At 47.2% G+C, this 19,375-nt stretch overlaps 1 protein-coding gene across 1 annotated transcript in view; it reads right to left on the bottom strand.

The window, feature by feature from the left end:
- Positions 1-19,077, bottom strand: part of SPRED2 (sprouty related EVH1 domain containing 2) — a 133,902-nt gene extending 114,825 nt beyond the window's left edge. Inside the window, exons 1-2 of the mRNA XM_065401492.1 lie at positions 19,046-19,077; positions 15,751-16,305 (exon numbers count right to left, since the gene is read on the bottom strand). Of these exons, the coding sequence (XP_065257564.1) occupies positions 15,751-16,305; positions 19,046-19,077 (587 nt within the window). The remainder of the gene's footprint in view (positions 1-15,750; positions 16,306-19,045) is intronic.
- Between the last annotated feature and the right edge of the window lie 298 nt (positions 19,078-19,375).

Here is a 19,375-nt window from a genome sequence, read left to right as displayed (position 1 = left end):
TGATCTGGGGGTCATAGTGGATCACAAGTTAAATATGAGTCAACAGTGTAACACTGTTGCAAAAAAAAAAATCATCATCATCATTCTGGGATATATTAGCAGGAGTGTTGTAAGCAAGACACGAGAAGTAGTTCTTCTACTCTACTCCACACTGATTAGGCCTCAGCTGGAGTATTGTGTCCAGTTCTGGGCGCCACATTTCAGGAAAGAGACAGTCCAGACAGTCCATTGGAGACAGTCCAGAGAAGAGCAACAAAAAATATTAAAAGGTCAGAAAACATGACCTATGAGGGAAGATTGAAAAAATTGGGTTTGTGTAGTCTGGAGAAGAGAAGACGGAGAAGGGACATGATAACAGTTTTCAAGTACATAAAAGTTGTTACAAGGAGGAGGGAGAAAAATTGTTCTCCTTAACTTCTGAGGTTAGGACAAGAAGCAGTGGGCTTAAATTGCAGCAAGGGAGGTTTAGGTTGGATATTATGAAAAACTTCCTGTCAGGGTGGTTAAGCACTGGAACAAATTGCCCAGAGAGGTTGTGGAATTTGCATCATTTGAGATTTTTAAGAGCAGGTTAGACAAACACCTGCCAGGGATGGTCTAGATAATACTTAGTCCTGGCATGAGTGCAGGGGATTGGACTAGATGACCTCTCGATGTCCCTTCCAGTCCTATGATTCTATGTTTCACATATCACTGTATTTATCATTCCACTTATTGAGGCCAAGTCATCTGACGTTTTTTCCCTTCAGTCCCTGAAAAGCCAACAGAGTTGGCAGTAAATGTTGTCCTGCACTGGAGAATAGCATAACCAAATTAGTTTGTTTGATTTCAGCCTTTGACAGGGAGTGGTGGGGTGTATTAGGTCTGGAGGCCACCTGTTGGAGGCCTCACGATCCTACCCCATTCTGTCCCAGGAAGGAGCAGTGGAGGTGAGTACTCCAAGCTGCTTAGAGTGGCTGCATTGGACGCAGCCAATCAGAAAGAGGCTGCTGGGAAGCAGCCAACCAGGTCTCAGCAGGCTGGTATAAAAGGAGCTACAGGGAAAGAGTGAGTTCAGTCTGCTGTCCGGGACCAGGGGAGCAAGAAGTGCTCCTGGCTGGCTACAGGAGCTGCAAGGACCAAGGCAAGCAGTTACTGGCAGAGATCAGGGGAGCAGGGAAGGTGATCCTGGCTGGCTGGTGGGACTCGAGAAAGATAAGGGCCGTGGAAAAGTGGCCCAGGGAAATACAGTTAGAGGGCTGTGGCATGTGGTTGCTAGTTATAGGGTCCAAGGGTTGGGGCCTGGAGTAGTGGCTGGGTCCGGGTTGCTGCCTCATCAGCCACTGGGGAAGTAGCTACGCCCTGAGAACGGGAGTTTAAACAGGCCTAGGGATGGGCTGCATCTGGAACTGTTACCCCCCCTCCCCCCAAAGGAGGCTGAACTGAGACTGACTCAGCTGGAGAGCTAGGGTCCATGAACTGAGTTCGAGAGGAGTATCTCAACTGGAGGGGTACCCGTGTGCCCTAAAAGGGGTTTGTTTGGCTTTGCACATGGACTGTGTGTGATTTGGCTGGAGGGCTGTCATCGAAGACCTGCCTGATGAACGCAGCGGCCAGCAGGGGACACCGTGAGTGGAGAAATCGAGAAAAAAGAGCAGACACATACACACTTGATTAAGGAGTGCTTCCATAAGGTGAGTGCACTCCGTTAAACCTGGTTTCATAATAAGATGCTGAAAAGCATTGATTTGTCTGAGTCATGTGGGAATGGTCCCTCAGAGGTTGAGAAAAAAGGCCACGTTTTACAATAAAATGTTTATATTCTGAACTTAGTTTCTGCACTAAATTTTGATTTGTCAATGGGATTTTCTTTAGACAACTCAACTTTAACCTCACTGCAATCAGTCAATAAGACATCAATGGATGCTACTGAGGTATAAATATTTTCATTCTGACCAGAGTTTGCTCCTGGAGCACTATCAAGTTTGACTATCTTGGGTATATCAGGATTAAAACATTTTCAACACAGACACTGACTGCCAAAATCTTCCATGATTTTGTCTCTGGTAGCTGAAGATGTTGATGCAGTGTTAAGAAACATCTGATGCAGTGTTAAGAAAACCATCAATTTTTGGCTAATTTGCTCACTAGTTTAATTTTGCTTCTTGAATTTAGCCGCTCCGCTCAGTTGTTTAACATTTTTAAAACAGTGTGTACATTTCTAGCAATACAAATACAAATAACTCACCTTTTATATCTGAGACTTTAAATCAAGTAGCAAGACATATAGTTGTCAAAAAGCCCAAGGGCTTGAGTCACCATTGTATGTTACTCCAGTTTCAAGTTGGTACAACTCTACTGGAACTAAATGTCTGGAGTTACACCATTGTAAAAGAAGAGTAATGTAATGGGGAATCAGGCCCCAAATCTTTATAGCTGAACCTACAATTTTGCCAATGGAAAAACTTGCAATTTGAACACAAGCAGCACTAGCTTTGCATTCACCAATGGTGTGGCACCAAATGCAAACCAGTGTTGTCACAAATTTACAGACCACTCTTGAGGATGTGGTCTCTGTGTCACAGAAACCAAACACAATGATTCATACTGCCATGCAATTAAAAACAATTAAAATAATAACATCCTCAGCACTTTTCAAAGATTATGATACCTAGTCCGTTTTACATTACTGTGTAAGTCAGGCACTTATGGTGTATCTATTTCCATATCATCGAAATGTTAATTGATCTAGATAAAAAAACAGCCCTCACCAATATCAATATCATCTTCTAAGTATCCCTAAAATACACACACTGTTCGGATTGGATTTGATCTTGCCCCATGAGGGGCAAGATTTACTGGTATGCTTCAGCTATTTTGGGCCACTCCATAAATCCAATTTAACTGGCTGATCAGACAAAGGGTATGTCTACACTACAGGATTAATTCGAATTTATATAATTCGAATTTAGGAAACCGATTTTGTAAATTCGAATGTATTCGGCCACACTAGGCACCATTAATTCGGTGGTTTGCGTCCAAGCTACCATAGTAGCATCGATTTCCAGAGCGTTGCATTGTGGGTAGCTTTTACATAGCTATCCCATAGTTCCCGCAGTCTCCACCCCCCTTGGAATTCTGGGTTGAGACCCCAGTGCATGATGGGGCAAAAAACATTGTCGCAGGTAGTTCTGGGTACAGCCTCCCCCTCCCTCCCTGAAAGCAACGGCAGACAACCATTTCGCGCCTTTTTTCCTGAGTGAACTCTGCAGACTCCATTCTGCATCAAGCATGGATCCCGTTGTGCTCCAGAACGCAGTCTTGAACATTATAAACACCTCGCGCTTTCTCGTGGAGTTTATGCTTACACAGGACCAGAAACAAGAGGCGAGGAGGAGGAGGAGGCGGCGATTGCAGCGCAGCGACCAGCGTGATGAGGACATGGACACGGACACAGAATTCTCTGAGACCGCGGGCCCCGGTGCTTTGGAGATTATGATGTTAATGGGCCAGGTTATAGGCTTTGAACGCCGATTCTGGGCCCGGGAAACAAGCACAGACTGGTGGGACCGCATAGTGTTGCAGGTGTGGGACGATTCCCAGTGGCTGAGAAACTTTCGCATGCGTAAGGGCACTTTCATGGAACTTTGTGACTTGCTTTCCCCTGCCCTGAAGCGCCAGAATACCAAGATGAGAGCAGCCCTCACAGTTGAGAAGCGAGTGGCGATAGCCCTGTGGAAGCTTGCAACGCCAGACAGCTACCGGTCAGTCGGGAATCAATTTGGAGTGGGCAAATCTACTGTGGGGGCTGCTGTGATGCAAGTAGCCAAAGCAATCACGGAGGTGCTGCTACGAAAGGTAGTGACTCTGGGAAATGTGCAGGTCATAGTGGATGGCTTTGCTGCAATGGGATTCCCTAACTGTGGTGGGGCAATAGATGGAACCCATATTCCTATCTTGGCACCGGAGCACCAGGGTACCCAGTACATAAACCGCAAGGGGTACTTCTCAATGGTGCTGCAAGCACTTGTGGATCACAAGGGACGTTTCACCAACATCCATGTGGGCTGGCCGGGAAGGGTTCATGACGCTCGCGTCTTCAGGAACACCAATCTGTTTAAACGGCTGCAGCAAGGGACTTACTTTCCGGACCAGAAAATAACCGTGGGGGATGTTGAAATGCCAATTGTTATTCTTGGGGACCCAGCCTACCCCTTAATGCCATGGCTCATGAAGCCATACACAGGCAGCCTGGACAGGAGTCAGGAGTTGTTCAACTACAGGCTGAGCAAGTGCAGAATGGTGGTAGAATGTGCATTTGGCCGTTTAAAAGGTCGCTGGCGATCCTTATTGACTCGCTCAGACCTCAGCCAAACCAATATCCCCATTGTTATTACTGCTTGCTGTGTGCTTCACAATCTCTGTGAGAGCAAGGGGGAGACCTTTATGGCAGGGTGGGAGGCTGAGGCAAATCGCCTGGCTGCTGATTACTCGCAGCCAGACACCAGGGCGATTAGAAGAGCACACGATGAAGCGCTGCGCATTAGGGAAGCTTTGAAAACCAGTTTCATGACTGGCCAGGCTACAGTGTGAAATTTATGTTTGTTTATCCTTCCTGAAAACCCGCCCCCTTTATTGACTCATTCTCTGTAAGGAACCCACCCTCCCCCTTCCCCCAGCTTGCTTTCAAAGGAAATAAAGTCACCATTGTTTAAAAATCATTTATTCTTTATGAATTGATTATAAAAAGAGGGAGAGAACCTGAGTGGGGTTTGGGAGGAGGATCAGCGGGAAGGAAAAGCCCAGTAAAAAAAGGTTAAGAAAATGGCAGCCTTTTGCTTGGGCTGTCCACTGGGGTGGAATGGGAGGGTGTACGGAGCCTCCCCCCCCCCGTGTTCTTACACATCTGGGTGTGGAGGCTATGGAAAATGGTGAGGAGGTAGGGGGGTTATACAGGGGCTGTAGCGGCACAGAACCTGAGTGGGGTTTGGGAGGAGGATCTGCGGGAAGGAAAAGCCCAGTAAAAAAAGGTTAAAAAAATGGCAGCCTTTTGCTTGGGCTGTCCACTGGGGTGGAATGGGAGGGTGTACGGAGCCTCCCCCCCCGTGTTCTTACACGTCTGGGTGTGGAGGCTATGGAACATGGTGAGGAGGTAGGGGGGTTATACAGGGGCTGTAGCGGCACTCGGTTCTCCAGCAGCCGTTCCTGAAGCTCCACCAGACGCCGGAGCATGTCTGTTTGCTCACGCAGCAGCCCCAGCGTTGCTTCCCGACTCCTCTGATCTTCCTGCCGCCACCTCTCATCTCGAGCGTCTCTCCTCTCCTCACGTTGGTCCCTCCTGTCCTCACGTTGGTCCCTCATGTCCTCACGTTGGTCCCTCCTGTCCTCACGGTCACTGGCTTCTTTCCTATACTTGCAAACCGTCTCCTTCCACTCATTCAGATGAGCTCTTTCATTCCTGGTGGATTGCATGATTTCGGAAAACATCTCTTCTCTCGTTTTTTTTTTACGACGCCTTATCTGGGATAGCCTTCGGGAAGGAGGAGGGAGGCTTGAAACATTTGCACCTGCTGGAGGGAGTGAAAAAAGGAGAGAATTTTTTTAAAAGATACATTTTTCAGAACAATGCTTATACTCTTTCACGGTGTATACTATTCACATTACATAGCACATGTGATTTCTGTGCAAGGTCGCATTTTGCCTCTTAATATTGAGTGCCTGTGGCTTTGCTGCTAGAGATCACAGACGCAGGTCGGGGAAACAGAATTCACCTTGCATGCTGCCATGGTAAGCCACTGTCTTTAGGCTTCTGCGCCCTGCTTTCCCACATACCAAGCAAAGCCCGTTGTGCTGCAGTTTTCCTGTTAGCTTGTTTTCTGCTGCTGAAGGTTAACACCCCCCCCCCATCCAATTCTCTGGGATGAGTGCTTTATCCCTCCCCCCACCGCGTGGCTGGTATCAGGGAAGATCCCTGCAGGAACCAAACTAACACCCCCCCCCACCCGCCATGAATTCTCTGGGATGAGTGCTTTATCCCTCCCCCCACCGCGTGGCTGGTATCAGGGAAGATCCCTGCAGGAACCAAACTAACACCACCACCCCACCCGCCATGAATTCTCTGGGATGAGTGCTTTATCCCTCCCCCCACCGCGTGGCTGGTATCAGGGAAGATCCCTGCAGGAACCAAACTAACACCACCACCCCACCCGCCATGAATTCTCTGGGATGAGTGCTTTATCCCTCCCCCCACCGCGTGGCTGGTATCAGGGAAGATCCCTGCAGGAACCAAACTAACACCCCCCCCCCCACCCGCCATGAATTCTCTGGGATGAGTGCTTTATCCCTCCCCCCACCGCGTGGCTGGTATCAGGGAAGATCCCTGCAGGAACCAAACTAACACCACCACCCCACCCGCCATGAATTCTCTGGGATGAGTGCTTTATCCCTCCCCCCACCGCGTGGCTGGTATCAGGGAAGATCCCTGCAGGAACCAAACTAACACCCCCCCCCCCCCCACCCGCCATGAATTCTCTGGGATGAGTGCTTTATCCCTCCCCCCACCGCCTGGCTGGTATCAGGGAAGATCCCTGCTAGCAAAACGCGAAAAGCTCTGGGCCAATCCTCCCCCCCCCCCTTGCACTTGGCTAAATGCAGGGAAGGATTTCTTTTCAGCCACAGGCAAACAGCCCAGTAGGAACGGCCACCTCAGTCCCCTTAATTAAATTCCCTTATTTCAACCAGGTTACCCTAAGCGATATCACTCTCCTGAGGATTACACAGCAAGATAAAGAACGGATGTTGCTTGAATGCCAGCAAACACCGGGACCATACGCTGCCAGGCTCTGTCAGGCAATGATACCAGATTACTTGCTACTAGCATGGCGTGGTCAAGTGTCCTACCATGGAGGACGGAATAAGGCTGCACTGCCCAGAAACCTTGTGGCAAGGCTTTTGGAGTACCTCCAGGAGAGCTTCATGGAGATGTCCCTGGAGGATTTCCGCTCCATCCCCAGACATGTTAACAGACTTTTCCAGTAGCTGTACTGGCTGCGAATGCATCCCAAGTGCTCAGGGCAAATTAATCATTAAAAATGCTTGCTTTTAAACCATGTTTTATATTTTAAAAGGTAAACTCACCTGAGGTCCCTTCCATGGGGTCATGGTCTTGGGTGCTGGCTTGGGAGGCTTGGGAGGGTACTTCAGTCAGGGTGAGAAACAGTTCCTGGCTGTTGGGGAGAACGGAGAGCTGGGTGCTCTCTGCCAGCTCGTCCTCCTCCTCCTCCTCCTCTTCCCCTTCCGCGGAATCATCAGGTGTCCCTGATGAGATTATCCCCAGCTCGGAATCCACAGTCAGAGGTGGGGTAGTGGTGGCGGCCCCCCCTAGAAATGCATTTAGCTCAGCGTAGAAGCGGCATGTCCGCGGCTCTGACCCGGAGCGACCGTTTGCCTCCTTTGCTTTTTGATAGGCTTGTCTGAGCTCCTTGACTTTCACGCGGCACTGATCTGTGTCCCTATTGTGGCCTCTCTCCATCATGCCCTTGGAAATTTTTTCATAAGTTTTGGCATTTCGTCTTTTCGAACGCAGTTCAGCTAGCACTGAATCCTCTCCCCATATAGAGATCAAATCCAGTACCTCCTGTACGGTCCATGCTGGTGCTCTTTTTCGATTATCAGCCTGCATGGTTACCTGTGCTGATGAGCTCTCTGTGGTCACCTGTGCTCTCCACGCTGTGCAAACAGGAAATGAAATTCAAATGTTCCCGGGGCTTTTCCTGTCCACCTGGCCAGTGCATGCGAGTTCAGATTGCTGGCCAGAGCGGTCACAATGGTGCACTGTGGGATAGCTCCTGGAGGCCAATAACATCGAATTGCGGCCACACTAACGCTAATTCGAATTGACAAATTCGATTTTGGCGCTACTCCGCTCGTCGGGGTGGAGTACAGAAATCGAATTAAAGGGCCCTTTAATTCGAATTAAATGGCTTCGTTGTGTGGACGGTTCCAGAGTTAATTCGAATTAAAGCCACTAAATCCGAATTAAAGGTGTAGTGTAGACCAGGCCCAAGTTGACAATGGTTTTCCATGTCAAAATGTTGGATGGGAGCTCCACTGCAAAAGTGAATCTAGTTGCATTAGGAGAAAAACATTATAACAGAGTGAAAAGAGATTAATTCTTATCAGGGGCCACTCCCCATATGCCTCCTGCAGCTCTCCCCCAGCATCCTCCTCCAATGTCTGGGGCCAGGGACTTGCTCCCCATCTGTCCCCTCTCTCCCGCAACCCTCCCCCCAGTTTCCTCCACTCCCTGTGGCCTGTGTCTTGATCTGCGGAACTGGAGTCAGAGGGCTCATGTGCCCTGAGGAACCCCCCAGTCCAGCCCACCTGGCCCCCACACTCCGCACACTCCCACAAGCCCAGCCTGCCTGTCCCCTGCATCCTTAGCCCAGACCACTCTCCCCGCCTGGCCCTCTGCACCCCCATTCTGCCCTCTGCCCTGCGCCTTTCTGGATAAGTTCCTCACTGTTGAATCAGTGGTCGCAGTGAAAGTCCGGGGCAGCAGCAGTCAGGGCAGGGGCCCGGCATGGAGCAGTAGGTATGGGCTGGATCTGCCAGAACCAGCCCTGAGCCAGTCAGGGCCTGAGGAGTGGTGGCCACGATTTTATTTACACTGGGGGCTGGAAGTGGCTGGGGAGGGGGCAAGAGGGCTTCTCTGCCTGTGTGGGGGCTGCTTTTTGCCCCTCTGAGCCCTGTCTGCCTATAGCTAGACTGGGGCGTAACGATGATGGTGTCTAAGGTAGAGCAGCCTCTGCTGGTTGGGCCCCCATAATCTTGTGGCCCTTGGGAATCTGCATTACTTGCACCATCATAGCTACGCCTGTCTTGGATTCCCAGGGGACTGCAGTGGCATGCAGTGCCTTTTTTCATTAATGGGTGGCCCAGAGGCCTCAGGGTCTGACACAGACCTTGTCACAGTAATTCAAACTTTTGTAGCCCGAGGCTGGAGTGTGACTGGTCACTGCCATATTTGGGGCTATGGCTGGAAAGCACCTGGTGTCAGGAGACAGCTGGCTCCCAGCCTGGTTGCTAGGCAACCCAGCAAGCTCAGCTGGGCCCACTGAGCCTTTTCCAAATGGTCATGCTTCCTGACTGGGCAGGGGAGCCTGCCGCTTGCTGCAGCAGCTCTGTGCTTACACTGCTTTCGCTTTCGCTTCTGCTTCCGCTTCCTGTTCCAGTCCTCCTCCTGCCTTGACTCATGCCAGCTTGAGTCTAATCCTTGCTTCCCTGCCTTGAGTCTGACTCAGACTGATGTTTGGCTTGACCTCTTGACCCTGACTCTGGCTTACCCTTTAGCTTGGTGTTTCTGATCCTGACTCTGGTTCTGCCCTTTTGGCTTGGTTCCGTGACCCGGACTCTGGCTTCACCCTCAGGTCAGTACTTGACTCACCATTGCTCCGAACTGCCACCACAACCACTCAGCAAGGTTCTTCTCCACCCATTAGGTAGGCCTCCCATGCCCCAGCAACTTATGCCTGGATGCTAGTGGAGAAAGCAAAGTCTCATATCTTTACTGTCTGGGGTTGAACACTGCAGGACTGATAGCAAGACATTCTCAGTGGAGGAGCCTGATCACTCTGGAAGTCTGCTGGAGCTCTATTTTGACAAGCCTAAGGTATATTGTACCTATCTGATCAAATTTGTACTTGACTTCTGGATTATTTTAAGGTAGGATTTACAGATATTTAGATCAAACTGAATATACAATCAGATCACCTTAAATACCTTGCTAGAGATTGATGTGGGTGGTGCTCGATTTGCAAGGAGAACACGTGTCTTTGGGATTTGCCAAGATGATCATGATGAGATCAGACCTTTTTAGTTCTGTATTTTGTGATGAGTGCTATATACTTGGGTAATGTGTGATATTTATAAGTCATCAAATAAATAATTAAAATGTGTGCTCCAAATAGAAGGAGCTGGAGGGGAATTCTGCACATAGATAGTTTTAAGATAAAATTTAGAAAACAAATAAGTTAAGTCCTCATAACTGGAGCTGGATAACTTCTGATCCATTCTGGTGCATTATTTTGTAATGAAGCAGTGGGCTCCCAGCATGCATTATTCTATCATTGGAATGGGGACTTAGTTTCAATCCCAAAGGGCATAAAACAATAACAACAAAAAGTCATCTAGCGGCGTCCCAGATGGAATAATTGTATTTTGTAACCAGTGTTACTAGCACAAATTTCTTCAAAACTGCTTTGTTTTCTAATTCATGGTATTGTCTGAGAGGGTTACTTAAAATTTAAATAGAAAACTGGATTACAGCATGGCATGTGTCTTTAGAAGGAGTGGGCCAGCTTTACCCCTTGTGGAAAGTAATTTGTTTCAGTGGAATTACATCCGGGATGAATTTGGCTTGTTGTTCAAGTAGTTCAGTATGCAGATTGCTGTGGAGTCTCTGGCAATCATTATTCGCATCTAGAAATTCCTCCCTAACTTGATTTGCCTGGGATGATTTACACTTTTAGCAGATCTCATAGCCTTGTAAATTTGGGAATGATAAATAAAGGAATACCAGCCCAAACTGCCTTCTGTCTGGCAAGGAATAGAGTTACTCATGTTTTTTGGCAGCACTGGGCTGTTCATTGCCTGGATTCAACCATCTTCTTCTGGCAGAACTCAGGCTGTGTCCCTAAGGACAGAAAGTCCACCTGGAGGGATAGCACACAGACAAACACTGCTTCCTTGCAATCACTGCTCTGATAAGGACCTGAAGATGACTGTCACAGCCCACTCAGTGGGTGAGGTCATAGAGAAAGGGGATGGAACCAAGACTCCCAGGAGATCCACTGATTGAGTGGAACCCCTGGTCAGCTTCCACTGACAGGCTTATATGGGTCCTGGCTGGAGTTTAAGCCTCCCCTTTTTCTGTGGATGAACTGCCCCTTGGGCATAACTGCTCCAGCAAGTACAGCGAGGGGCGTTAGGGTGACCAGATGTCCTGATTTTATAAGGACAGTCCCGATATTGGGGCTTTTTCTTATATAGGCGCCTATTGCCCCCCACCCCCATCTCAATTTTTCACACTTGCTATCTGGTCACCCTAAGGGGAGTACATAGGGAGTAAATTATTCCCCTGCACCCGCAGAAGTGAATCAAGTTGACTGACTAAAGAACTGCTCATATGTTAAACCCATCTTATTTATGATCAGTTTTCCTTTTAAAACCACTATAAAAAACAATGAGCAAAACTTCCCTGTGGCTTCCTGATGGTTTGTGGAATATTCATGGCTGAAGAAAGTTTGCTTGCTTTGTGCCAGCTGGAGATCTCCTGCTTAACCAAAGCTGTATCTCATGATAGTTCTTTGGTATCCTGTACAAAGATTCATTTTCACTCACATTTTTGTCATGAAATACTATAATTTTACAAAGTTTAGTCTACTTAAATGTTAAGATACTAGGATGGAGGGTACTATATAAGTGCAAATTATTTATGTATTTGTTGTGTTAATAACTAAACCCCACAGTCCTGCAAAGCCTTAAGCATGTGCTTAACATTACACATAATTCACTGAAGTCACTGGAACTACTCACATGTGTAAAATCTTCGTGGGATTGGGGCCTAGTTGTCTTAATGCTGAAGCACAGGCTAATTGCTGCTATATGTTAAAATCTACATTCATCTAGGATTTTTCACTAAAACCTTTTAAGGTCCATTTCTGCCCGATGCCCAGCAGTAGCCTTGTTAAGTAGGACATAGAGATTGGAGATGTTTTTGGTATAGGGGAGGCTTCACATTTTGTAGAGTGAAATAGCCTTCTGAAACAATGTGCTATATTCTTAAATAATGGCATCTGTTGCACGTTACTCTTGTTTAACTTTCTGGCCTTATCAAAGGTTGTCTTTACAAACTACTGAGCACTGAGGTCAAATTTGTCAATAAGATAAATTGCCATCACTTTTTAAAATGTTCCAAAAAATTTATTTAAAAATAACAAACAGACATAAAACATGCATACATCTGTGTAGAGCAGGATGAGCGCAAATCCAAAGATAATGCAGCAATGTGTATGTCTTATGGCATGTGCCTTCTCTTTAAACGCAAATGGTGTATTACTATCCATTCTCCAACAGTATTCTAACTCACTGGAAGGAAAGTAACTTATAGCCTGTGATACCAGACCACCATAGCTTTGTTTGCAATCTGATAAAAAGTCAACTGTACTAAACCAACAGAAACAGATGTCTTTTTTAATGATTTTTTTTTTTTAAAGGAAAAAATAAGCAGACCACTATAGAGCAGAATTTGGTTGGTATAACAGCTTCTTTACTCAAACATTCTCAAAATATATCACAAATCCTGTGCTGGTGTAAAAATGGAACCATGCCAATTTACAATGGCATGTAGGCATTAGTAGTGCAGTGCCTGGGTATGCAATCGTGGCATCCATTGTGGGTGTCTCTTCCCTCCCTTCATTCCTCTAGGGCAGTGGTTTTCAAACTGCGGGTTGCGACCCACTACTGGGTCGCGGAATGTAAGGCACTGGGTTGCGGCGGCTCTGGTCATCACCGCCGACTGGGCCATTAAAAGTCCTGTCAGTGGTGCTGCCCGGCTAAGGCAGGCTAATTCCTACCCTGTTCTGACCCCACACTGCGCCCTGGAAGCAGCCAGCAGTAGGTCCGGCTCCTAGGTGGGGGATGGGGAGGGGCAGGGCTCCGTGCACTGCCCCCACACCGAGCACCAGCTCCGCACTCCCATTGGCCGGGGGCGGTGCCTGCGGGCGAGAGCCACGTGGAGCCGCTTGCGCGCCTCTGCCTAGGAGCTGGACCTGCTGCTGGCCGCTTCCAGGGTGCAGCGTGGTCCACGCTGCCACGACAGGTAGGAAGCTTGCCTTAGCACCCCTGCTGCGCCGCTGACTGGGAGCCACCTGAGGTAACCCCGCACCCCAATCCCCTGCCCCAGCCCTGAGCCCCCCCAAACCTGGAGTCCCTTCCTGCACCCCAAACCCCTCATCCCTGGCCCCACCCCAGAGCCTGCACCCCCAACCCAGAGCCCTGACCCCCTCATACCCCAACCCCCTGCCCCAGCCCTGAGTGCCCCCAAACCCAGAGCCCCTTCCTGCACCCCAAACCCCAACCCCAAAGCCTGCACCCCAGCCCAGAGCCCTGCCCCCCTCCCACACCCCAACCCCCTGCCCCCCTCCCACACCCTGAACCCCTCATTCCCGGCCCCATCCCACAGCCCTCACCCCCCAACCCTCTGCCCCAGCCCTGAGCCCTTCCCACACCCCAAAACCCTCATCCCCAGTTCCGTTGGGTCGCAGGCATCAACAATTTTCTTCAACTGGGTCACCAGAAAAAAAGTTTGAAAACCACTGCTCTAGGGTCCCCACAGTCATGGACATTAGAGGAAATTTGGTGGTTTTTACTCTCTGAGCTTCATGCATATTTATGTAGTTTGAAATGAAATCTCAAAGCAAACCTCACTCGCAGCTGCCAGTTTGGGCCTGGTTTCAGATCAAAACACTGTGAAACTACTGAATTGAGCCTGGTTTCCACTCAAAACCATACGTTGGCATGGATTCACTTGAAACGCAGCCCAGTTTTTGCAAACTTGGTCTGACTTTTAGGTTTGTAACAGAACCTAAAACAAACAAACTGGTTTCGGGTTTAGTTGCGAAAGTTTAACACGGCTCTAATTAGAACCCATTTTCCTGAGAGAGCCAATGTTGGCCAAAGCATCAGGATTAAAGTTATCCTTTTTTCTTTTTAAAATCATGATGACATTTTTAATTTCCACCTCGACAGCTGCTGGAGGTAGTTAGAACTGGCATCAGTTTAACATCTGAGCCGAAGGACGGAACTTCTGGGTATAGCTACACTGCAGCTGGGAATGTGCCCAGTCTGGTGAAACAGCCATGTGCTAGCTCTGCTTGAGCTAGCGTGCTAAAAATAGCAGTTTGAATGTTCTGGCCTGAGGGGCTACTCACCCGAGCAAGTGTTTGTCTATCTAGGCTCGGAGGCAAGCTGCGGCCTTGTTTACACTAACATCTTTGTTCAAATTTCCAGCCATTGCACTACCACTGGTGGTCACAATTATGAGAGTGCTAATGTAGACAGCCATCTTTGTTTTAACTTCTGTATCCTGTAACCCAGAGCAGAGTAGGTCTAGATGACATAGTAGTTAAAATGCCAGCAGTTGCCAATGACCCATCTACACTAGTGTTCCCAGTCTAGCTGGCAGTGTTGGTGAAGCAAAGAGAGATTTTTAACAAGAATGCTAGTATACACAGCAACCATCTTGTACCACTCCAAAATGTCACCATTGAGTGTGAATAAGAGCAGTTATGTTGTGAGATTTTCACACCTGATCCTTGGACTCAGCAGTGAGAATGCCAACACTTGATTCATACTGAGCTGTATTGCTCTGATTGAAGAAAACCCATTTGGCCATTACATATGTCCTAAGACATGGAAGGTACAGTGATCAGTTTGGAAAGGATGGGTGCTAGAAGTTTCCTTTGACATTTGTTGGTCTGTCAGTTAATTTGTCATGGAAAATTTGGAAGGGGAGGCGTTTCGGCATATGTGAGTAAAATCAGAGATTTTAGTCAAGTGTTATGGCCCAGCTCTGCTTTTTCTTTATTCTGTTACCTTCTGTATCTTTCTCCCCACATTCATATCCTTTCAGGCTAGAGCACTCTTCCCAGAGGAGTCCTCTTCAGGGAGATTGATGGCTGGGCTTCCTTTTCCACTCAGGGAGAGGCTGCACGGCCCCCTTTGTCCCCAGCCATTAATGGCAAAAGGCTTTGGACAGAGCAGAGATCCTCCGTCATCATCCTGGCAGATCCCATAGGAACAGTGACCTCCCTGCAAGTGCCACTTGGATCAATCTCTGGCAAGATGCTTAAGGTGGTCTGATTGAATAGCCATTTTATGTCCATCATTGGCTATCTTGTTGCACCATTGAAGCTTTTGACATCTATGTGATTGCTGGCCATGCAGTGGCATTGCTTTGTACACAAGCTTCGGGATTCATTGGTCTTCCATTCTAATAATGTCCATTCCAAGAAGGCTGCCAAAATCAAACCAGTGCTGATGGAGGCAGTTGCTGGGTTTGGTTTCAAATATCTCCTTTCCTGATCTTGTCCTGCCACTACTCAGCATGAAGCGGCTCACAAGGACAATGAGACTCGAAAACATCAATCTGATGTTTTTCAGCTTTCCTCAGTGTCCACATTTCACTTCCCTACAGTAGAGTTGGTATAACTGTGATTCTGTACGTCCACAGAGTCATAGCAAGCTTGATGTCACAATGTCCTCAGGGAGGCAACTTGAAGGGCCCAAAACATGGCAGCAGCTGCTGCTATAACCATATCCACATCTTTTGTGCATGCTGCTGCTTGCCTGACCAGATCGGCCATCAGCTGCAGCAGTTCACCAGATTGAGCCAAGAAGACAATGTCATCAGGATATTCAAGATCTCAAAGCAGAATGTGGTTCAGCTTTACACCACCGACAGCTGTCTCCTCAAGCTTATTCATCAACCAGTCAATGACAAAAGTCAACAATGGTGACAGAACAGACTCCTGTGGAGATAGGAAACCATGGCATGTATCTGCTGTTGACTCGAACTCATCTTTTCGTTCCATTGTAGAGCTCTTCTATCAATGACGCTGTCTTCTCAGGGATGCCGAGTCATCTCACCAGATCCCACAAACTTTCTTAATGCACTGAATCAAAGGCCTGATAAAAATCGATAAAAAGTACCGTGCATTATTGAAGTCCATTATCTTCTCAAAAAGCTGTCTCAAGGCGAAGATCTGGCCAACAGTGGAATGACCAGGTCTGAAGCAGCACTGACTATCCTGGCCTTTGCCATGAAGTGCATCATTGATTTGCGACAATGAGATGGAAGAGACGACTTTCTCTGGGACCAACAGCAGCGTAATGCTGCAATAGTTGCTATATTCAGGCTTATCAGTAGGCAGAATAACACCTTTCTTCCAGTCAGTGGGGATGATATTAGTACACCAGATAGTCTGGAAGAGCCTATGCAACCACAGTACAACAAGACTCTCATCTGTCTTCAGCAACTCAAGGATGATGTTACAAACCCCCGGTACCTTCCCAGACTTCGGTTTATGGACTGCGATCCAGATCTCTCGTTCATTGAAGGAAGGAGACCATTGGAACTTCCTGCCTCTCTTCACATGGAAGAGGGACTGCAGGCAACACACAATTGAGAGCTGTTTTGAAATAATCTTCCCATTGATACAACTGATGCTGCAGACTCCTGCTGATGCCGTCACCCCAAATCTTCCCCTTAAAAGTTAGGAGATACAATTATGTAGACAAACATTTTAGTTAAGCTCTTGCTTCAGTGTTCTGAAACTCAGCTGCCTTGTGTGTTTACACTTAAAAATTAGGTTGACATAGCTGTGGCTCTCAGAGTTGTGAAAAATTCACACCCCTGAGCATCATGGCTATGCTGACTTACTACCCAGAGTAATCGCTGCTAGGGAATTCTTCTGTCAGCCTACCTACTGCCGCTCAGGGAAGTGGATTACCTACAGTGACAGGGTACGTCCAGACTACCCGCTGTATCAGCGGGTAGCGATCGATATATCGTGGATCGATACATCGCATCTTGTTAAGACGCAATATATCGATCCCCGAACGCGCTCCCCGTCGACTCCGGAACTCCACCGGAGCTAGCAGCGGTAGCGGAGTCGACGGGGAAGCTGCGGCCGTCGATCCCGCGCCGTGAGGACCCAAGGTAAATCGATCTAAGATAGTTCGACTTCAGCTACGGTATTCACGTGTAGACCAGCCCACAGAAAAACACTTTGCTGTCGGAAGTGTGTACCCTTCAGTGGCATTGCTGTAGGTATGCCGCTGTAGCCCTGGTAGTATAGACATGGCTTGGTTGGAGGGAGGGAGGTTAATTTTTAAGCATGATGTTTAGTTTTTAAGCAAGGAGAAAATGAGCTGAAACTAATGTTTAAAACCTCAATTGTAAATCTGTAAGAAATGTAGTAATGTTCTTAAAGAAGGTACGTTATCCCAACAAGGTGTTAATTATATACCTCCCCCTTCTGGAGAAGTGCAAAGAAGGCTTGCCTGCCCGCTAAAAATGATAGGTGTAATTATTATCTATCAAAGGGGAGTGAAGCCCAGCTGTATTTATCAAAAGAAGGTCAGTAAAACATATGTACTTGGTTTGCAGTCTAAAACTTATGAGGTGACTTCATGTTGTAGAAGAACCATTCGTTTTGGAGAAGGAAAATAATATTTGTGTTGGTCGGTGCAGTATGTTGTTTGGTCTGGGACAGTGTTTTTCATTCGGTAATTTGGTGGTGTAATGCACTGAGTGTATTCCAGTAATATCATTATTTTCTATAACTGTACACTGCACTTGGAACTCTGGGTAAGGACAGCCTTGGCAGTGGTAGAAAAGAGTCTCGAGCAAAAGCAGTGGAGCTTACATGCCTGTAGTGGGCAATGAAGATCATACAGAGTTATTCGGTTTAGTTTTAAAAGTCTGTGTGAGAGGAGGTGTTTGTTTTTCTTTATTTCATGGACAAAAATCAAAGAGGGCCTTACAGTGACAAAGGAAAACACCCCGAAACATGGGTGAAGCCCGCCCTCCCCCTCCCACACGTTCTACTTTGATGGAGTTCCAGCCAGTCACTCAATCAAAACCTGGGTGGCTCTTGGAAATGGCTGAGCCACCACCTGTAAAACCTTCATGCCTTGTAAAATCTAATCAGGCCCTTTGAAAGCTATTATCAAACCCTCCTTCAAAAAAAGGAAGCCATTAGACACTTTAAGGCATGGAGTAGTCTGGCAGACCTTAAAGAAGCATACAACCTAATGCCAATGACCACCAACTACCACGCAGTCTCCAACCTTCCTTATCATAGTAACGTTATCAAGAAAATGATGGCGTCTATACTCCAGCATCTGAACAATAAACAAACTTCTATGCTGATACTGCTGGATCCCTCAGCAGTCATTGATGGAGTTGATCATAGAGTGCTGACAGATATCTTATGGGAATAAATGAATGTCCCAGACCAGCAGACGCTAGTAGGAAAGGGGAAGCCAGTCTTTTTCTAGCCTGTTTTTTGGCTTAGCTTAAACTATTTCCAAAATGACAGAAGCTAAATGGGGAAAAGGCACTCTTATATCAAAACAAGAGTGTCCACACAGGGAGTTATACTGGTATAACTGTAACTGGAAAAATGTCCCATTTAGACAAGCTCCTAGATTTGGAAATGCCCATTGTTTTGCATAACATGCTCTATAGGGACACACTTGCGGCAGTTTTTTATTGCACAATTAAATCATTCGTCTCCAGTCTATCCAGTTCTTCCTTCACTTTGGGATACAGTGGAATGGACCCCTTGTGGATGAGCACAGAGTTATGGACCCCTTTTTCCATGGGATCCACACTTTTTCCATGGTTCTCCTTTAAAAAGGCCATTTCCTCCAAAGGCCAAATGCCCCACCATTCTAACTTCTCCAGTGGGCTTTTTGTGGCCCCTCACAATAGCTGTGGTTTGGCCTAGCAGGGTGCTTGGAGTAGCCCCATTAATGATGAAGGTGTAATACACCTATTCCTTGTCTTGTTAGTTAATATGGGCCATTAATTGCCCCAAGCAATTTATCTGTCCCTCTGGGATATTGAGCACTTCCCTGGGCTGTTTCAGTTTAGGGCTAGGAATCATCTCCTTAAAAGTTTCTTTACAAATCACAACCAGTACCGATCTTGAATCCATTTTAAATGTATTTAAATGTGCAACGGTGTTACAGATCTTGAGAATACCAGTGAATACAGCCAAGGAAATGGACATCACTCACTCACTCATCCTTCCTCCCTGATTCCTTTGTTTCGAAGGACATGCTCTCGGTGTTCCCACATATTTCCCCTGGGTGGCCAGGCCTCCTCGTTGTTGTTTGTCCTTGCTACACCCATCATGTTTCTGCCTGCGGAATTCAGTGCTCTTAATGGTGCTTCTCTTTTCTGCATGGAAAACTTTTCTTTACTGCTTGCAATTACCTTCCACTATTTTCTTGCTCGGTGACTTGCATTTCAACTAGCTCAGACTTTCATGCCAGTTCCAGATTGAGCTCAAACATTAACTGTAATTTTTCTAAAATGCTCTTTATTTAAAATGTCAACTATTAGACATTTTCTTTGTGGCCTTCCTTACTGATATGGAAGTGCCACTGCTCTGTTTGTTCATATGAAGGCTTCCATATGCTCTCTGGCCCCGTGAGCCATGTGGCAAACGCATGCTTCTTTGTGTATCACACATCTTTTTGCAATGAAATGTTCCTCAAACTTTTTAAGAACAATGTCATAGTTAGTCTCATCTCCTTCCTTAGC

The sequence above is a fragment of the Emys orbicularis genome, chromosome 3, assembly GCF_028017835.1.
Source record: "Emys orbicularis isolate rEmyOrb1 chromosome 3, rEmyOrb1.hap1, whole genome shotgun sequence".
Taxonomy (NCBI): Eukaryota; Metazoa; Chordata; order Testudines; family Emydidae; genus Emys; species Emys orbicularis.
This window is presented reverse-complemented; position numbering and strand designations above follow the sequence as displayed.